This window comes from Momordica charantia (genome assembly GCF_013281855.1).
Source record: "Momordica charantia cultivar OHB3-1 chromosome 6 unlocalized genomic scaffold, Mcharantia_2.0 BLBB01000006.1, whole genome shotgun sequence".
NCBI lineage: Eukaryota > Viridiplantae > Streptophyta > Magnoliopsida > Cucurbitales > Cucurbitaceae > Momordica > Momordica charantia.
In genome coordinates this window covers 31,252,057-31,271,863 of record NW_028275164.1, presented here as the reverse complement: position 1 = coordinate 31,271,863, position 19,807 = coordinate 31,252,057, and the positions used below count along the sequence as shown (strand labels likewise).

Sequence of the window (19,807 nt, the reverse complement as noted above, 5' to 3'; positions counted from 1 at the left end):
GGAAAAAGCGAAGTGGCAACGCAACGGCGGTTAAAGGTTTGGGTTTTGGTTGGAAGTGTAACTGCACAATGATAGGATTGGAAGAGTGGGCCCAGCCACGTGGTTTTGGTTAGACAATTCTTATTTCTTCCTTACCAATAAAATAAAATTAAAATCCAAGAAATCGTGGAGAGAAGAACGAGGAAGAAGAAGAAGAAGGAAGAGAGGTTTTAGAGATCTCAGATCAAATTAACATGATCGCGTAATATGGGCTTGAAAGGCGTCTCCTCGGCGCCCGGCGATTTCGTCTACTTCAAGTCTCAGGTCCCCCTTCACCGGATTCCCGTATGTTTCTCTCCCTCCGATTTCTCCTTTTCGTAGGGTTTCAATTTTCCTTGCATTCGATTTCATTTCTATCACCGACCTAGGTTTCCGGATGTTTACATGATTTACGCGTTCCCAGTTGCTTTACTTTTTCGACTCGGCATTTTTTGATTGAACTCTACTCTCCTCATCCTCTACGCACTACTTTGAATGCTCTGGCTTTTGTTGAGATGCTTCCTTTTACTCTCGCAGATTGGCACAAAGCAATGGCGGTACTATGATTTTGGCCCTAAAGTTGTACCTCCTCTTATCTGTCTTCCTGGAATAGCGGGGACGGCAGATGTCTACTACAAACAAATTATGTCTTTGTCAATGAAGGTACCGCTGCTTCATGTTGTTATTTTTCCACGTTCTGTTTTTGCATAAGTTCGGGAATCTGCTTCATGTCTATTTCAATGTTTTTTGCTTCTCTATTAAGACCAGAGAACACTTGTTGTGCGGGATGTTTGTTCCATGGTATCCTGCCGGCTGTACTATCTGCTTGAGCTAGAAGTGTTGCTCAAGCCTCCATGCAATTGGTCCTTATTTTTTCCCTCCCTTTTAGAATTTAGATAGAAGAATATAGTAACAACCATCTCATAATTTATTTTCCGCTCTTGATCTTTTGTTATCCTGGTGGGTTAGCGTTGCTGGGCGAGATAACTGTTTCTTTGTAAGTTGTAATGAAAGACCTTCCAATTTTTTAAGAGATCATTGAGACTATAACTTTTAAATGGGGATAAAAACATTTACACCAACCAAAAGCTATAACCAAAACGTTATCAAAGAAACTAATGAAGGAGAGAGAAGAGTTTTGAAATATCCTAATGTTTCTTTCAAGTCAAATTTTCCATAGGAAAGCTCTGTTTAGTTGGCCCATAGGATTCTAGTTTCCTTCTTGAAAGGGCGACCCAGCATGAGTGCTTGAAGAAAAAGCTCCAGGTTGTTGTGAATGGGAGTTTGCCAACCAAAAGCACTCCGAATTCTATTCCAAAATTCAGCAGCAAAGTCACAAGTAATAAATAAGTGCCCATGTTTTAGCATCATTTAAACAAAGATGGCAGCAATTTGGAGAGATGCCTAGGAAAGGTTGCTTTCTTTGAACCAGATATTGGGTGTTGATGGATTAGTGGCTGATATCCCAACAGAAGAATTTATTCTTTTTTCAGATGTTTGTCCTTCCATATTCTGTCGTATGGTAAAGTGACTGGAGATTTCTTTATTCAGGTAAAATAATCTTCGACTAGATAACCTTTGTGTCAAAGTAGTCCATACTTCAGATTAACGTGGAATGACTGCTAGATTTGAACTATATTGTTTTTTTTTTTTTTCCTATAATTGTTGCTTGTGGATCCATGGTGTTGTTGGCATTACTTCTAAAGGTTTTCATTCATCTCATTTGGTAAAATATTGTAGAATCATATCTTTTTTAACTTACAGGGTTACCGGGTAATTTCTGTTGATATTCCACGCGTGTGGAATAATCAAGAGTGGATTCAAGCATTTGAGAAGTTCTTGGATACTATAGACGTTCATCACGTAAGAAATTATTTTATGTCAATCTCATAATGTTATGCTATTTTCCTTTGGGCCTTCTTGTCATAAATACATCTTCTTCTTTTTTTCCCTAATTGTTCTGTACATGAACAAGCTCGCGTTTTATTTTGTGTGAACTGGTGCCCTTGTTGAGGTTGTTCTATTAAAGTCGAAGCATGTAAGCTGCAATCTAGATACAAGATCTTGCAGAACATCAACCATTATTTAGGTTTTTTTTATGAATAGCTATAAATCTATTGACATAATGGAAGTATTCCTAGGTACCACTACCATGAAGTTAAAGCAGATTTTGATTTTGGTATGCATGAGAAATAAAATTTTTGTAATACTAATACCATCTTCAGGCCAGCTATGAGTATTGCTAGAATCTGGTTGTAGATAATATAATCTATTGGACTTGATTTATCCTAATAGCCTGTTAAATATTTGCATGAAGGTAACTTCTCCGCTGATTTCATTTGTAATAGAAGCCTACTTAGTGAGAAAGTTATGGTAGATGTCTTCTATGATAATATTAGACTTGTTGAGTTTCTGTTCAACATTTTGGCATAATGGACACTGACTGTTGAGTTTTGAGACTGAGAAGTGACGAATTTATACACTATTGCCACATTTTCACGGTTTATGGTTTTGAAATGATTGGCAAACTAAATACTTCTAAAGCTGAACAGCTGTACTTTCAACAGATACATCTTTATGGCACTTCACTTGGGGGATTTCTAGCGCAACTTTTTGCTCAACATCGTCCAAGGCGTGTTAAATCTTTGATATTATCTAATTCATATCTTGAGACTAAAAGCTTTTCTGCAGAAATGCCATGGGCTCCAATGTATGCTCTCGGTGCCATTACTTTTCTTTTTAAATTATTTTGTTCCCTGGAGAGTAGAGATTTATGAGCTGAAGAATTTTTGTTAGTATATTATTCATGGTTCAGTGGTATATGGATATCTTGATAGTTATGTAAATTGTAAATTATTGATACCCAAACTACCCCAGATCTCTAATGAGAAGTATAAGATAGGAACAACCCCCAGCTGAGGGGAGCTTACATAAAAGCAGTCCAATTGGCATTCATAAACCAATTGTTATAATTATAAAAAAGTATGGAAAGAATGCATCAGTTAGATGCCAAAAATTTTGATGATGTCCTTTATTCCTTCCAAATCTCTAGATGCTTCCCTGAAAATGCTATGGTTCCTTTTTAATCATATTTTCTAAAGAAGAGCTTTTAGGCATTGAACCATTAAAAGTTCAGACACCATCCCACTCCCATTGCGATATTTTACCACTTCCTATCTTTGAAGGCTGAAAAAGCACCGGCCTGATGGAAATGCATAATGATGAATTGTCAGGGTTTTTCCGCTCCCCAATCACATTTTGGTCCTCCATCCCATCTGAAATTGTCCACACTTGTTATTAATTTATATCAGAAAGCCATGGTTCGAGACCTCCATGACCATTTGAAAAGCAATGCTACAATCCTCTTATCCCCTATGCCCTAACCTCCCTTATTGGAACGTAAAAGCTCCTGTGTTTATACGCAGGAGATTCCCTATGACTACTTTTCACTATCAAGCTGCAAGATTTGGTCTGAAAGTAAAGGAATTGGTACATTATACTTTATTAGTACAATGGAAATATTAGTGACTTCAGAATATGTATCTAGTTCCTTCACCTTTCCCACCACCCTCAACTTTTATGAATTCTCTCCATTGTGCATATCTTTATTTATATGTAAACTACATGTTTCTTATACGAGATCTCTCTCTCTCGCTCACATCCAAAGTTTTGTTATTCATTATAAATTTTGCTGTCAATATTAACTCGCAGGATTTTGGTATTTGCTTTATGCAGTGTTGGTTGGGCCCCCTCATTTTTGCTGAAAAGGTATGTCTTAACAGGAATTCGTGATGGCCCACATGAACCTTTCATTGCAGATTCGGTGGACTTTGTTGTTTCTCAGGTACTTGGAAGGTTGAAATTTTTTGAATATCTAGTGTCACGTATTTGATAAGAATGACTTGAAAAGAGTATTTAACTGCTTTTTAGCATTTAGCATTTTTCACATTACCAAGTTAGACCCGCAGAGTTGGTTTCTTGTTTTGAAACAATGCAATCATCTCAATTCAGCAGATCGTGTCTTAAAGCTTTAGCTGTAATAGGCTTTTTTCCTTTTTTTTTTCTTTCCCCCTTCTGTTCTCTGGATTACTATCTGCTTTTGTCTTTAAGCAACCATGTACTCGTTGGAGTTTGTCTCTCTCTCTCTCTCTCTCTCTCTCTCTCTCTCTCTCTCTCTCTCTCTCTCTCTCTCTCTCTCTCTCTCTCTCTCTCTAACTTAGTTTAGTTGCGCTAATGGATTAGTTCTAGATAGCTCTCTATAATAAGTTAATAATTCCAATTAAAGTATGGAGTGGGTCATTGTTATATTATGTGACTAGCTATTAACTAAAAATATAAAAGTTGCAGTCATAATAATTTTGTTTATCCTTCTCCACTTTAATTTCCAATTGTCCCAAAATCCTGGTCCCTTTTCTATAATAAGTCAACAGAGTAGCAGCTTTATTATGTCTTTATGAATTAAATGTATGTTCATCACTTTTTAACAAGCTTGAGGGGAATGGCCTCATCTTTGTTTCAGTCAAAGCATCATGTTACTTGTGCAATTTTTTTATATAGTTTAATTGATTAGCTCCTTTAGCTCGCCCTGAATTTATCTTTATCAGTTCAGGTGGAAATGCTTTCTAAAGAAGATTTGGCATCAAGGCTTAGCCTAACAGTTGATGATGCCTCAGTTGGACCCCTTCTTCTTCCAGATTCGTCTATTACCATAATGGATGTATGCCATCTAAACTTGTGACATTTCGTGCTTTAATTTCCTTATGTGATTTGATGTCATGATTAGATTCTGAAATCATGTGCTTTACTTCCTACCATTTGTTTAATTCTTCTCTGTTAATGCTGCATGTCTTGAGATTTTTGCTGGTGACATGACTATTGGCAATGAAAATTTTTCATGTAACGTGGTTAAAGAGCTTGTTTTCTGCCTCTCTCTCTCTTTTTTTTTTTTCTGTGACTCGGTAACTGGACTCTCAAAGACAAATGACTATTGTGCGGTTCCACTGCAACTCAAAGATCAACTGAACGAAAGATATTCTGGAGCCAGGAGAGCATACTTGAAAACAGGGGGTGATTTCCCATTTCTTTCACGTCCTGATGAAGTTAACTTGCATCTTCAGGTAAATACGACGCCCTGTACTATATTTTATATGTGCGAATCTGCCCCCATCTTAAGCTTATCTTAAATTGTGTGACAGCTGCATATGAGACGTGTTGGGGTAGAAGCCCGGCCAGATTTGATCCAGGTTGTTCCCAAAGGAGGTAGTGACAGTGGTCCTAGTGAAAAGAAGGATGAAATGGGTGGCGAAGATGACGCACACAAAGATGGCAAAGATCGCAATGAAAGCTTGCCTTCGGAAGGGCAGATACCTCCAGCGCCAGAGAGCTCAGAATCTCATAGCTTGGAGGATCAGCCACTAAACAATGCCGCAGCTTGTTATTTGGGTGGTGAGATGCTTTTATCGACTCATGGAGAAGATAAAGTACTTGAAGTAGTTGAAGAGATATTACTACGGTATGTGCACATGATTTGTGTAACTTGTTCGTTGTTAGGCATGAACGAAGCTGCTTCATGCCACTTCTTATCATTGATGCCAAACAGGTAGGAGTAAACTGGTCCGCTGCACATAGTTGCGTACGAACTTTGTAAGTTTTGTTGTGTTCAGTGTGATTCCTCGGTCTCTGTTTCACTAAATTCTTTTTTCTTTTTTTCTTCCTTACATTTGAACTTGATTTGTTGTATATTTTTTTTTTTTACCATGATTGTCATTTCGTCGAGGTTCAGATATTGTAGTTCTCGGACAAGGTATAAATATAGACCAGGCAGATTTTCTGAAAGGAAATGTTTTGAGTTTTTAAGACGTTTTTTTTACCATTGTCGTTTAGACCCTATAATGATAATGGCAGAAACGATCTACGCAAAATAAATATTACCATGCATGTCAAATTTTGCAAACATATAAAACTTGGAAAAACAAAACTGTTGGCCTTAGTTTGGCTTGATGAAAAACGTCGACCATTTATAAAAGCTTAAGATTTTCAGAACATTTTAGCAATGCAGTGCGTAGGCACCGTTAACTCCGTGGATGATACATGGGCGTTAAGAGAAAACACAAATAATGACAAGGATGCGATAGAAGCATCCCATATTAACAGAAGAAAACCGACGAAAAAGTTCACCTGAAAACATGGGTGCGTCTATGGCATCTTTGTAGACAAAAGCATTAAAAATTCAGTATTTTTATTTTTTGGAAACCATCATCGAAGATAAATCTTCTATATCCCAACAATACTCGACGTTCAAGAGAAGTTTATCATCGCATCCATATCAAATGAAGGGCTGCAATTTTCAAGCAGACCTTTAACCTCCCCTCTACCTCAAAAATGATCATTAAAATATATAAATACCTTTTAAAAAGAACATTCTGCATCAAGGCAACGAAATATTTTCCAGTTTGCTTTTTAAATCTGGCCAAACAAGTCTACAGATTCCATTAAATACCAAAATAAAAAACTGAAGTCAAAACTTAAGCCATAAATAAAAACCAAGTCACCACTCTCATTGATCAGCCTGAACTCTCTGGATGACTCAATTCGATGAGACCGAATCATATAGTCACCAATTGCCCTAACTGAAAATTATGCAACCAGGGTGCTAGCGGTTGTTGACTCGCTGCAAAGAAAAAGAAACTTTATTCAGCAGCTGCATATCAATCATGAAGTTTCCAATGAGATTTAGCAGGAAAAAACGCAAAGTCCATCGACCAAAAAAGAACTTCAAAAAATATAAGGAACAGATAAAATAAATATAAAAATATGAAACCAAAATAAAATTTATGGTGTAAAACAATCAATCTCAACATACAACAAACTTTTAACACCTATAAATATCTCAAGGAGTAACAAACAAATAAAAATATAAATGAATTATAAGGACCTTGGAAAGGCAAATTGTTCTAGGATAGCAAGATGTTGGTTGTTCACAATATATTGAGAAAACATATTTCAGATCCAGAGAACCTATTCTAACAAAATATAGAACTAGATTTTTTTATAATGAAAGTCAAATCACATAATCAAGCATATATATATGTATATATAATATCAAGAGTAAATAGCCCTGAAGATTATTAAAAGGTTAAAAATAAAAACGTGATGGAGTGCAGTCCATCATAAATAGATGGGTCTTCAAGTGCTAAAAGAACTGAAAAATATTGCATATTTGCAAAACTAGTTCCCCAAAAAAATCGGTTTCCAATGCACACAAATCAGGATGCAACGTTGGCATGTCAATTTTTTTACCCTCTTTGATAAATTCTTATACCTATACTACCAACAGACTAGTATTAATCTAAATGCACAAGAAGAAACTAGCATTAAATAGAATGAGGACACAAACCCACCCTGTTACCACCAGACTAGATCATTTGACCCAAATTTCTCAATCAAATGGTAATAAGAATGATAACTATTCTACATCAGCTGGACATTATAATAAACAAAATAATTTTCTTCCCCGTTTCCTTTCTGTACTTCCTTCTTCTTAAACGTTTGGGTACTATACTAGGCCCATTACATATTCTGTCATAATATTTTATCAGGTCAGTGGTCAATAAGACATAAAGCAAATCCAAACAATACATCGGGCTTAATACCAGAAGCCTAAGCGGACGACAGTTTAGAATGAGAAGAGAAGTAGCAATATCAAAAAATACAATTAAATTAATAATTTGATCATTTTAACATAAAGCATCAAAGATAAACCATAACAATGTACTACATTTTGAACATGCATGCTATATAATTACCAATCTAATTGGATAAAGTACGAAGAAAACTTACTATTTCCAAACTGGAGGAAGCTTCTTGGTTTTCTTGTAGTAGCGAGCAAGTCTGTGAATTCTGCTCTCCACAAGAATCAATCTGAACTTGGAGTCCTTGTCCTTCCTATTCCTCTCCAAATGCTTACGGATGGAAACTGCTTTCTTAATTAAGTGATAAAGATCCTCCGGAATCTCTGGTGCCAATCCTAAATAGTTCAACCCAAACTCCAGAGTCAAAAACGCTCGTAAAAAACGTACAACGATATGCTCGAGATATATGTGGAAGCAAGACATTGAAAAGAACAATACCATGGGCTTTAAGAATACGCAAGATTTTACTGCCAGTAACGCTTTTGACCTGAGCGATACCGTGAGAATCACGAAGAATAACACCAATCTGAGATGGCGTCAAGCCCTTCTTCGCAAACTTGCAGATATTATCATCGACCTAAATTCAAATGCCAAGAGGAAAAGAAATTCCAATTCAGGCGGATGAGCAACCAACCAAGCTCAGAATTTCCGGTATCATTCTCCGTTAGGCAAACAGATGAGAGAGTCTAGAAAACACTTACATCAGTAGAAGAGATCTTGAGCCAACTTGGCGGCGTCCTCTTGTAGGGTAATGCAGAGGCGGAAATACCTTTACTGCGAACCAAAAATGGAGGAAATGATGGGAATAATTTCAACCAGATTCAACAAAAGAAATCAACAGACGAAACAGAGAAGAATCGAAGATAAGAAACAAACCCTCGACTGTGCATACGCCCCATGATTTCGTGTAAGGCAGTGGAACACTTTTAGCCCTACTTCTCGAGTTCTCAAGTCCTGGACGGCCGAATCACCAAAACCCTAGAAGCCATTGGCAGAGCATTTTATAGTGTCACAAGAATGATGATTGAGATCTGTTACTGTTGGGCTTAATGGGCCTTCGTCGTTAAAGCCCAACTTCCATAATCAAGCCCACATCTCGTAATTACTTTCAGAAATTGTAATAACTATCCTCCCAAACACTAATATTTACGCACAGTTCTTATTTTATTTTCAAAACTGCCCCATCCATATGCTATCTACGGTTTTTTCTTTTAAATATAAATATTCCCGTTTTATGCCAAATACCTAATTGTACTCTTAATGATTTCAAAAAAAAAAAAAAAAAAAGAGCTATCCGTCTGTTTAGCATTTAGAGATTCTTATAGTTTTTTGGCTACGAGGCATTTTGGTCCAGTTTTGTCCTGCATAGAAAGATTCACCAGATTCACCGTCGTTGGAATTACTTACCTGGGATTAAAATATTTGAGATTTTTTTAATTGTATTCATTAGAAAAATATGTGGGATTAAAGGTTGTTTGAGAATAAGATATTTAAGAATAAAGATAATTATATTTGGTTGGATATATGTATAAGATTGAGATATCTATAAATAAATTATATATTTTTTTATTTTGTGTGATTAATATAAATATAAATTTTATTTCATTCTAAATACAGCTAAATTTATGTCATTAATTTTATTTAGGCATCCATCTTAATAATTATTATAAAAGAAATGTGTTTAATAAAATTAATCGTTGGAAAAAAGCATTTCGGGTACAAAGTCGTAGCATCTCAAGATTGAACGCAGACAAAATGGTAGGTGACAACCAAGTTACAACCTATCTGAAAGTCAAAATCAAATAGCAATTTTATTTTAATTATATATTATTTATTATCTTTTTCTTTGGATTTCTATATATATATATATATATATTTATTTATTTATTTATTTAGGCATGCATGCTTTTAGGCATCAGTTACTATAAAAATTGACTGTTAAAGGTCATTTTTACTTTTAGGGGGACATTTTATTCCCAAAATTAGGGTATATAATTGAAATTGAAAACTTAGTATATGTTTGATATATAGATTTGTACGTACCAGTTTAGTAACCTTCTCGTATATAACTATGTTTCTTGTTTTTCATTTTTTTTAACATTTTCAAAATTGCATAGAAAATTTAGAAATAACAAAAACAAATTTTTTCTTTCTTGTTCCCATTTATAATTTGTCTCAAAACACAAATACAAAGATTGTTTGTTTTTATGATACTTGGATCATGCCATTCATTTATTTTTTTATTAAAAACAAATAAACAAAAAAAAGAAGAAATATTACCAAACAAACTCGAAATTTATTGATCATGTTTAAGTTTTTACCATTATAATAATATAAATTACAAACTCACAAATCAAATAGAAACCACATATACTATATATATATAGACACACACCATGCAACGTAAGCTACACAAATTCCAATACTTTTAAAATTTTATCTTTTAAGATGCAATGCTAAACAAGTAGACACAACTCAAATTTTAAGGACAAATATTATGTCTTATTATTTCCTTTATTTATCAATAATATTCACAATAAACAATAAAAACATAAAATTTTCGAACAAGAAGATTAGACACATTAACCGTTACTTTAAGAATCAAATATAATTGTTAATTTCAACTCAACTTAACTCGTTAAGATATTAGTAACTTCTCTACTAATTCGAAAGTTTGAATTTTTACTTTCACATTTGTAATATTATACCATTTATAAAAAAAAATTATAATGATCAAACTTTATATTATAATCATTCGATAAAGTAATAAACATGTCATTTCATTTTAGAGGATTTATGTATGAAAGTTAACCAGAATCTAACCGAATCAATACTGAACTAATTGCTATGTCTGATTGAACCATCAATTTTTAGATATCAGTGTTTTTATCTACTAGCTATACTCGGATGATCAATATACACCACAATCTTGATTTAAGAGGAAACATATATGATGAACGTTATATTAAGATTTAGAAGCATGATATATTAATAAGAAATATATAAGTTGTTGTAAAAAAATAATAATAATAAAATAAGAAATAGATAAGTTTGAGTTATAAGTGTTTATAGGTTGGTTGTAAATTTAGGTTGAATCCAACCCAGCACAACCATGAAAGGATCACTCATTCAAACTATTTTATTAGAAAAAAAATTGATATCTTAAACATTTATTTACATACATACGGGGAAAAGAAAAACAACACTAAGAAAACTAAACAAAAAAAAGTTGTTGGAAAATAAATAATCCATAAAACTTACTCGATGAAATAAAATTAACATAAATATATACCTATAAAAATTTATGATACATAGAAGAAACAGTTTTAAAATTGATTCTATGCACTTCTTTATGTTGGTTCGTTGCTTGCATGATCCTTCTTTTATCTTGGTTTCCCTCTAGACTACTTGACACACATGCGTTCGAATTAGTTCAATTCAAGTCAAATTTATTTCACGTGACTTCTCGAATCAATCCGAAGTTTCATTTATTTGAATCCAATCCAATTTAGAGTGATCAAAAGTATCTTTTTTTTTTCTGAAGTGGAGCATCATATGATGGTTGATTGGGCAGGTGGGGAGTTTGGTTGGAGACAGAGGCATGAGACAGTGACACAATTCAATTTGACACTAAATTAATTAGTTTCGGTTTGGAATTGGAATTGGAACAATGGGCGCAGGCCATATCTATTATCCAGTCAAAAGTTTGATCATTCATACGTTTGCCAATTGGCAGCCCTTCAAACCTGAATCTCGTGATTTATTTTACCTTTCGGTTCCGCCGGGATATTTGAGTACACCTCACTCCTTGCCAGATTATATTTAATTATTTAAACGACGTGATATAAATATGAAATTTTGAAACCAGAAATTTAATAAAAAATATAGTTGTATTCTTTATTTCTCACTATTTTCTAACGTATTTGGTAGAGTAGATTTGAAAACTAAATCTCAATTTAATGTTGTTTTAGAATTTACCATAGGAAATAATTTGTTTTACAATAATACAAAGGTGAGCTTGACATGACGTTACAAGGCTGAAAAACTTAGTTATAAATGGAGAAGATTCATAGCATAAAGTAAGAATAATCCGGGCTTTGGTGAAACAAAAGTAAATTCGTAAAAAAAAAATTTATAATCCTGATTAAGAAAAGTTATTGTAATTAGCTAAAATGCTATTGCAATTTTTTCTAATGTTAGATTACTTAATAAAAATATTTTAAAAATTATTAAATTTCTAAAAAGCATACACATTAGAAGTATTTTAGATAAAGTACTTAATCTTCCTATAACCACTTGCTTATAAACACTTATCCTAAAATCATTATAAATATGGATGGATGACATGACATATCACAATTTATATAAAATATTAAATAGAGAGAATGGTTTTTTTTTTTTCTTAGGTGGAAAAAAAGAAGCCTATATGGACATGAGGTGGCCACCCTATCTATCCTTGAGTTTTATCTTTGCTGATTTGTTAAGGGGATGGATTCGACCTAATCAAAATTCAAAACGGCTACTTTTACCACATTCTCGTCTAGACCCTTCTATTCTTTTTTTCCACCCTATTTGCTCTTTTAAATATATATCTGCAATTTTTCTTTTTTCTTTTTTCTTTTTTAAATATTCTCTCTCATTTTCAACTCACAGTCTGACTTTTCAAATAAATAATAATTAAAAATTAGGAGCTGAATATGGAAACTCGGGTATGTTGTTTTGAATAGAGTATACTTTTCAAATATGACAACTTTACAACTTAGTTTCATTATATTGATCAATGTTTAATATTTGTTTATTTTTATGTGCTTTTATGTATACAAAAAGTCTATAATATACAAGGAGAAAAAACGGTCGTGGAAACTAATTAATCTATATTAGGTTTGTGGGGTTATGCTTTGTAAAAAGTAGTAAAAAATGGTGTTTGTTCCAAGGTTTTTTATTTTATTTTTTTTAAATAGTGCGACTTTTTTAAAACTATATTTGACATTACATTGAGTTTTTTTTTTTGGGAATTATGATATTTTACAAAATTTCAAATTTTCTGCTATATTTAAAATATAAGCTATTTATGTCAATAGTTCTAAGCTAAATATCAAATTGTAAACACATAGACCATAGTACAAGTTCAACATATAAAAAAAATACAGTCGTCAAAATGATAAATTATTGAAGAATGACGTTAGTTTAGTTTTGTGTGTTAAATTGATGAGAGAAAAATCACAAATATATCTTGAATAGATTTTGTCAATCTAATCCATGAAAATAAATTTACCTTTTTTATTTAAAACTTAGAACACGTTTACAAGTCACTTTTTTTATTAGGTAACCTAACTGTTTCTTTTTTAATTAAAAAAAAAAAGAACATATCTATAACAACAAGGAAACAAGTAATAAACAAATTTAATCTTAATAAAGAAAAAAAAACACGATAAAGTTTAACTAATCAAATTCTCACACGAGAAGTGCAATAAAAACACATACCATTAAAATGAAAAACACAGAAGCAAGCAATTTGAAGGTCGGCAATATAATATATCCATATAAAGTTTCATAATGTAATCCAGGATTTTTTTTTTTTTTTTTTGGGTGGTGGATGGTAATTTTAAAATATATTGGTTGACAATTTTTGGAAGATGAAGAAAAACCACGGTGGTAATCCAATCTATCCACGTCGGAAAAAAGTGGGCAATGTCAACGGTCAACCATATCTAATTTTTCACTTTACTTTTTCTATGCCTCAGAATAAAAACCCCCCACCCCCAAATTCCACAATCAACTCTTTCAGTTTTTCAAACCGGAAATTGCTTTTGCGACTTGGAGGAGAAGAAATCGGAGAATAAAACCCTAGATTACGAATCCAATTGAGGAAATAGGAGGTTTAGGAATTGAATCGTACCGGAAATTTGGATATGAAGCTCGTTTGGTCCCCTGAGACGGCTTCCAAGGCCTACATCGACACCGTTCAATCTGTAAGAAGCTTTCGAAATATGTGTGGAACTTTGCTTTCTGTTCTTTGTTTTTTGGTGGAGCTTATGATTGATGTTTTTCAGTTTCGTGTGAAGTGTGATCTCCATCGGGAATCCGGCGTGGCGGAGCTGATTTCTGCCATGGCGGCGGGATGGAACGCGCAATTCATCGTTGAGACGTGGTCGAGCGGCGGAGCGATTGCGACGAGCGTTGGTCTGGCGGTGGCGAGCCGTCACACCGGAGGGAGACACGTGTGCGTAGTTCCCGACGAGAGATCGAGGGGAGAATATTCTGGAGCGCTGGAGAGGGCGGGATCGGCGCCGGAAGTGATCGTCGGAGAGGCGGAAGAGGTGATGGAAGGACTTGTGGGGATAGATTTTCTGGTGGTGGATAGCCAGAGGAGGAATTTCAGTGGAGTGCTGAAATTGGCGAATCTGAGCTCGAGAGGCGCGGTTTTGATTTGCAAGAATGCGAACTCGAGGAGCGATTCGAGTTTCAGATGGAAAAATGTTACCAGTAATGGAACGCGGCGGCTGGTTCGATCGGCGTTTCTGCCGGTGGGGAAGGGTTTGGATATCGCGCACGTGGCGGCGAGTGGAGGAAATTCAGGTTCCGGCGAAGGGAAGGGAAGATGGATCAAGCATTTTGATCGACGATCGGGGGAGGAGTTTGTCATTCGGAAGTGACTTTTTGGGGAAAACTCTGTCGTTTTTGTTAATACAGTTTTGTCATTTGTGTATAACAGATGTTTCTTTTTCCATTTTTCTTTTTTTCCTTTTTTTTTTCCATTTTGGGGGAGGGATTAATTGTATGTACTTATCAAATTGACTGACAATATTTATTGTTTTATTATGTGAATTTTTTTCTCTATTTGAGATAAACAATTGTTAATTTAAATCTATATTTTAAGCCTATCAAAATCTTTGTAGCTTATGGCTATTACATTTAGTCCTTATTATTTAGTAAAATTTTGATGAAATTAAGGCTGAGAAAACGGGTTTCTTGGATTCTTGCATGTATCTCATTATAGGTGTACTGTCTTAAGTTTCATGTCCATGGATTTAAAGAGTAACTCAACATTTCCATAGAAAAAAATCTGACAAGGTATTAAAAATATCAACAAAATGCACATAATTTAATATTAATAATTTTAATTTATTTTAATAGAGTGAAATGTCGTTAAAATTTAAATATTTGTTATAAATTTTTTATTTTTAATATTTCAATAAATATCTCATCGACGTCAACATTTTTCCGATATTTCAAAAATTGTGACGGCATTTCTATTGGCATAAGTTGACAAGTTTGACCATACTAAACCCCCTCCCATATTTGGGCGACTCAAGCTTTGCCCCTCCTTGTGGACGTAATGTTTGCCCAATTTTGGGTGGCTTGCCGTCCTCACATGCTAAGTCCCGTCAAGATATAGGAATGAAATTAAGGCTTAATTTTTCATTTTATTTTTTTGATTCGCGAGTAATTTTTAAATTTAGTTTTATAAATTTTTTAATTTCACCACTAATTCAAGTTTGATTTTATTCGATCAAATTAAAAATAACGAATAGAAGTCATAGTGATTTTTTCTAAATAGGAAGAAAAAAAATCCTCAAAGCCTCATGCATTATATATAGTATTCCTGAGTTCCGCATTAAATATCAAAATGTTTTAAACATGGTTAAAATTTCGGATCTTTTAATTTTCAAAAATTAAATTTCAGGCTCCTAATTATTGACTTCAACTCTCTTCCTGTCTTCTCTCTTTCCTTCCTTCACATGAACAAGGAGGGAAGCGGAGGCCACGGCCACGGCCCTCCACAACTGACTTTAAGATGAGATTTGAAAGCTTAAAAAAAGAATCTGCAAAAACTTTGGAGTTAAAACAAGTTTCAAATACAAGCACTTGCTAGTTTAGAGCAAAAGGTTGCAATAATATGACTAATTTCCAAGGGGTGGGAGTCCCCATGAAATGATGCAGATGGACCATCATAACAGGCTACATCTCAAAACTAAGGTGGTTTCCATAAAGATAACAAATATACATTAGACAAAAAAAGGTACAATGTGCTAAAACTGAACACAAACTAATACAATTTGTGAATCACTTAGCAGACCAATGGATTTCCAACTATTATTATACACATACGGCGCACCACCTGAGACTAAGAGAAGACCATTGTTTGTTAAGATACTAATATTTAACTGACCTGTCACTCAATTCAAGGATCAAGATGATGTCTTCTGGGCTCAGGCTCTCTCCCTTTGATGCAATCACTCGAGTCGTTATGTATCAAACAATGGAAGCTTGCACACTTTCCGTGAGATTGATTCTACAATTCCTGAAGTAGATTCAAGTCTGACCTCATTGGATATTCAATACCTTCGAGATTAGGCATCCGCTTTAAGTCGTCTTGTGAATATGCAGGGATAAACCAGTACTTCTTATCCATTCCAAACACCTGATTTATTAATTATTTTAGTGTCACAGGCAACAGAACTCCCAGTATATAAGTAATTGATACGAGGCATCTTATCACAATTCTATCCAATTACATAAGTTGTTCCACATTGCATACGCTATTCATTTTTAATTTTACAAGTTGAGCTCAATTTTTATAAGATTATTTTTTTTTTCTTTTTATTGATACTCATACTACTATCAAATATTTGAATTGTAGACATTATTTCAAAAAGTTGAGGTCCTTGAGGATATTATAGATATAGATCGTAGATGATAATATTTTCAGGTTTGTTATCCTAAAAGATGTGTGACCACATATGTATTTAACTAAATGAATGTAATTATTAGACAACTTCAATGTAGAATCAAGATGATAATAGGAATAATGCTAGCAGATTCCTTTTGCTTGAACTCTTGAAAAGGTATGGGAGCAGCGAACCAGAGTTTGTCAGTTGTTACGCATATAAGATAGGGATAGTTGGGAGTTGGGACCCATGTGTCATTTCGGAATAAAGACATATTTAACATTATAAGCCTGTTTTGGGAAAGATGGGAAATAGGGGAGTCCCGTAAGCTGAGAGCAGTTGGGTAAGTACTAGAGAAAGAAACTCTGGTAGAGACTAGAGAGAGTATCAAGCCTCTGGAAACTTGGGTAGCATGTAACTTAAGCTGAGTGCAGTTGATATTATAAGCCTGTTTTGGGAAAGAAAAATGGGAAATAGGGGAGTCCCACTAGAGGAAGAAACCCCGGTAGAGACTAGAGAGAGTATCAAGCCTCTGGAAACTTGGGTAGCATGTAACTTAAATAAGGCATCAATAATAAAAATCAGCGTCTAGCTCTTGGGCACTAAAAGATACCATACCATCAATAAGTGAATGCCCACAAGGAAGAGGTAGTGAGTTGAGAAGAAGTTACCTGCTCGAAATTTTTTCTGCGACCAAGGTCATAATGCCATCTTGGAGTGGTTTTCTTCTCATATGCCTGGCAAGATCATTCAATGAAGAATCAAATATCCCAAGGACCAATTAAGCATCTTTTGGATGTTTAAAAGCAAAACACACAAAATACTACTTCTAGAAGGCTACCTCGATGGTGGTGGTATTGGCTGCCACCAGTGATATGTGCAATATCAGAAAACCCATAACACTCAATGCAAATGTTAAATTCAAAACTGCAAGGAACAGGCAACTAAAATCAGAGATAAATGTTGAAATATTTAAAATATTGAACAAAGTTGTCACTTAAGCACTTACTAAATGTGATAAAAATTGCTGCGAGGCTGCCAGCTGTTCCTGTTATATCACCATCGGAAAAGAAAGCTAAGAAGTATGGCAACAATGACAAAGTGACCAGGGTTGTTACAAGAAATGTGTAAAACTGCATGAAAATCAACAGAATATGATGATTAGTGGAACTTCTGCATATCTCTAGTTAGCATGCAGTTCTTATTAAGTGATGAGCTAAAATTGCAGCTGGGCATAACAGGAAGAAGAAGAAGAAGAAAAAGAAGAAGAAGAAGAAGAATAAGTTATATGCAACTACTCTAGGGATAAAAAGTTTTTTCTACCACAGATCAGAAACAAAAGAGCAAGATGACTTAATAATCTTAATGAAGTTGCCATAACACAATCAGAAAACATCTCTATAGCAGAACTAGAATATCTATGATGGCAGGTTATATTGACTAACAAGTTACCAAAGAACTAGAGTATACCCATGAGTGTATAAGTTCCATCATTTATTTTCTGACTAGATATATTAGGTACCAAAGGGGGTCATCCATCACGAGAACCATGAAACAAAGAACTAGATATCAGATCAAACCAAATACTCTGGTTATGCATACCAAAAATAGCAGGAAGTACTTGTAGTTCTTTGCTCCAACACAATTGACGACCCACACACAATGATGGTCCATTTTCAATACACACTTTCCACCTACCAAAGGAAGCATAATTAGTATTTATATCTAGTTTACCAACTAGGACCCCACAGTAAGTTTCAACAGAAAATAAAAACAATTGGAAAATGTCCAACTAAGAACTTACAAACAGAGCAATGATGGCAACGAGGCGGTTTAAAATGGTTGCACTTGCGACAAAATCGTGTTTTTTGATTTGCAGAATCAATTTGCACATGCACAGCACCTTGTTCTGGCACTGCACCTGGACCACTATATTCTGATGCCATTAATGGATCCACATCGCTTTTCTCTTCATCCAATTCGGGTCTCCAATAAGGTGGAACACACCCCGGATTTGTTAGCACAACAGAAAAGTAGCTCCATAATAGCATCACCAACTACATAAACAGATTGGTAAATTGAAAGTTTGAAGCTACATGAAATATATAAATGCTATTCTAAAGGTGAACATACAAATATTACCACAACACAATATTTCAACTTGAGAATAGGGCATAGTGTTAATTCTCTTTCTAGTTCTTCTGGCTCCCAGAACCGTTGTATTTTCTAACAAACCGAAAGGGATAACCCAAGATATATTCTGCTGTTCTACGAGCTAATAAAGCAATAGATTCGTCTCAGTAGAAATAGAAGAAGAAAAATCAAACGGTTGTTACCCAGAGCAATTGATGAATGCACAAGGTAATCTGAAGTTTGTACTGTTAAGAAATTTGAACACTTCGCTGAAATTTTGACCCCTAAGCCCCAAGACTAATATGAAACAATATACAATAAGCAATAACTCCCCCATTACGATGTTAATTTTTCCAGAATTTACATTCTCTAAGCAATTCATCTTAAGCTAAGTCAAAATTCGCGTTCCCAAGACTCGGGCCGAAAAAAAAAAGAGAAAAACAGGAACAGCCGAGGTCCCCAACTAGCTAAAACGATCAACAGTTCGCATAGTGCACATACATAATTGCAGCTAAAAGAGGAAAAATATATTACCAAAGAATGAAACAAGAGCAAGACTAGCAGAGCTGTAAGCGAATTGAGGTCTCCGCGAAAGAGAGCCGGACCATAGTTGGCGACGACCAAAGCGTAATAGGAGAGACCGACTATACCTAGAACTAAGAGGATCATGATGGAACCCAGAGCACGCAGTGCCGTGCAGAATTTGAACACATTCCACGACATAGCTGCTCCTGATCTCGCAAAGCGAAACGATGAAAATCACGAGCAGAGTCCGAAATCGGAGTCAAAAAGGAAACCGCGAAGACGATCGGAGTTCGGATTTCAGAGCCGATTGGGGAACATTTTTAGGAAAATTAGGAAACGAAGGAGAATTCAGACGGGAAGATATTAAAAAAATCCGACGAACGGCGGAGGACTAATTCCAGAAGATGGAATGGAAGTCCCCCTAATACAAAATTATAAAGATAATTCCGATTAAATTATTCAAAGAGTTCCGACTCGTCGTTTCAGTAGCAGTACTAAAACAAGAAAAATATCTATATTTCTATTCCCAAATGTAGTGTGAAAAAACTTTTGATTAATTGAAATCTGGATAAAATTTCAGATATAACTTTATTTATTTTATACTAAATTAAATAAAATTAAAAAAAAACATAAACTATCTGATTTCTGCCATTATTCCAAACTTAAAAAAGATTTTAATTATACTTATTCCACATATCCTCTAAATGTCTTAAGGATACAAAAAGGACGAAAGGTTAAATATGTATGGTTTGATATTTAAAATATAAC

General features: G+C 34.5%; 4 protein-coding genes across 5 annotated transcripts; 2 read left to right on the top strand and 2 right to left on the bottom strand.

Moving 5' to 3' along the window:
- The first annotated feature begins 149 nt into the window (after window positions 1–149).
- LOC111023990 (alpha/beta-Hydrolases superfamily protein) lies at window positions 150–5,858 on the top strand. The gene is made up of 8 exons (XM_022301542.2): window positions 150–324; window positions 556–681; window positions 1,783–1,881; window positions 2,586–2,728; window positions 3,754–3,862; window positions 4,628–4,735; window positions 4,995–5,135; window positions 5,214–5,858. Exons 1-8 carry the CDS (start codon window positions 247–249, stop codon window positions 5,619–5,621), a joined length of 1,212 nt encoding a protein of 403 aa, XP_022157234.1. The 5' UTR covers window positions 150–246; the 3' UTR covers window positions 5,622–5,858.
- Window positions 5,859–6,389: 531 nt separating this feature from the next.
- LOC111023995 (small ribosomal subunit protein uS15) lies at window positions 6,390–8,731 on the bottom strand. Its single transcript, XM_022301547.2, has 5 exons — window positions 8,586–8,731; window positions 8,411–8,483; window positions 8,148–8,286; window positions 7,858–8,044; window positions 6,390–6,688 (listed from the first exon to the last, which is right to left on the bottom strand). The coding sequence occupies exons 1-5, from the start codon at window positions 8,606–8,608 to the stop codon at window positions 6,655–6,657; spliced, it is 456 nt and encodes a 151-aa protein (XP_022157239.1). The 5' UTR covers window positions 8,609–8,731; the 3' UTR covers window positions 6,390–6,654.
- A 4,492-nt stretch (window positions 8,732–13,223) lies between these two features.
- LOC111025939 (uncharacterized) lies at window positions 13,224–14,618 on the top strand. Of its 2 annotated transcripts, none has more exons than XM_022303866.2 (2): window positions 13,224–13,681; window positions 13,775–14,618. In XM_022303866.2, the coding sequence occupies exons 1-2, from the start codon at window positions 13,622–13,624 to the stop codon at window positions 14,363–14,365; spliced, it is 651 nt and encodes a 216-aa protein (XP_022159558.1). In that variant the 5' UTR covers window positions 13,224–13,621; the 3' UTR covers window positions 14,366–14,618. The 2 variants fall into 2 exon arrangements, with proteins under 2 accessions (XP_022159558.1, XP_022159557.1); XM_022303865.2 differs by having other exon boundaries at window positions 13,763–14,618.
- A 1,058-nt stretch (window positions 14,619–15,676) lies between these two features.
- On the bottom strand, window positions 15,677–19,510 carry LOC111026110 (putative protein S-acyltransferase 14). The gene is made up of 7 exons (XM_022304106.2): window positions 19,049–19,510; window positions 18,186–18,438; window positions 17,984–18,075; window positions 17,391–17,514; window positions 17,223–17,308; window positions 17,053–17,118; window positions 15,677–16,134 (listed from the first exon to the last, which is right to left on the bottom strand). Exons 1-7 carry the CDS (start codon window positions 19,235–19,237, stop codon window positions 16,006–16,008), a joined length of 939 nt encoding a protein of 312 aa, XP_022159798.1. The 5' UTR covers window positions 19,238–19,510; the 3' UTR covers window positions 15,677–16,005.
- Window positions 19,511–19,807: the final 297 nt, after the last annotated feature.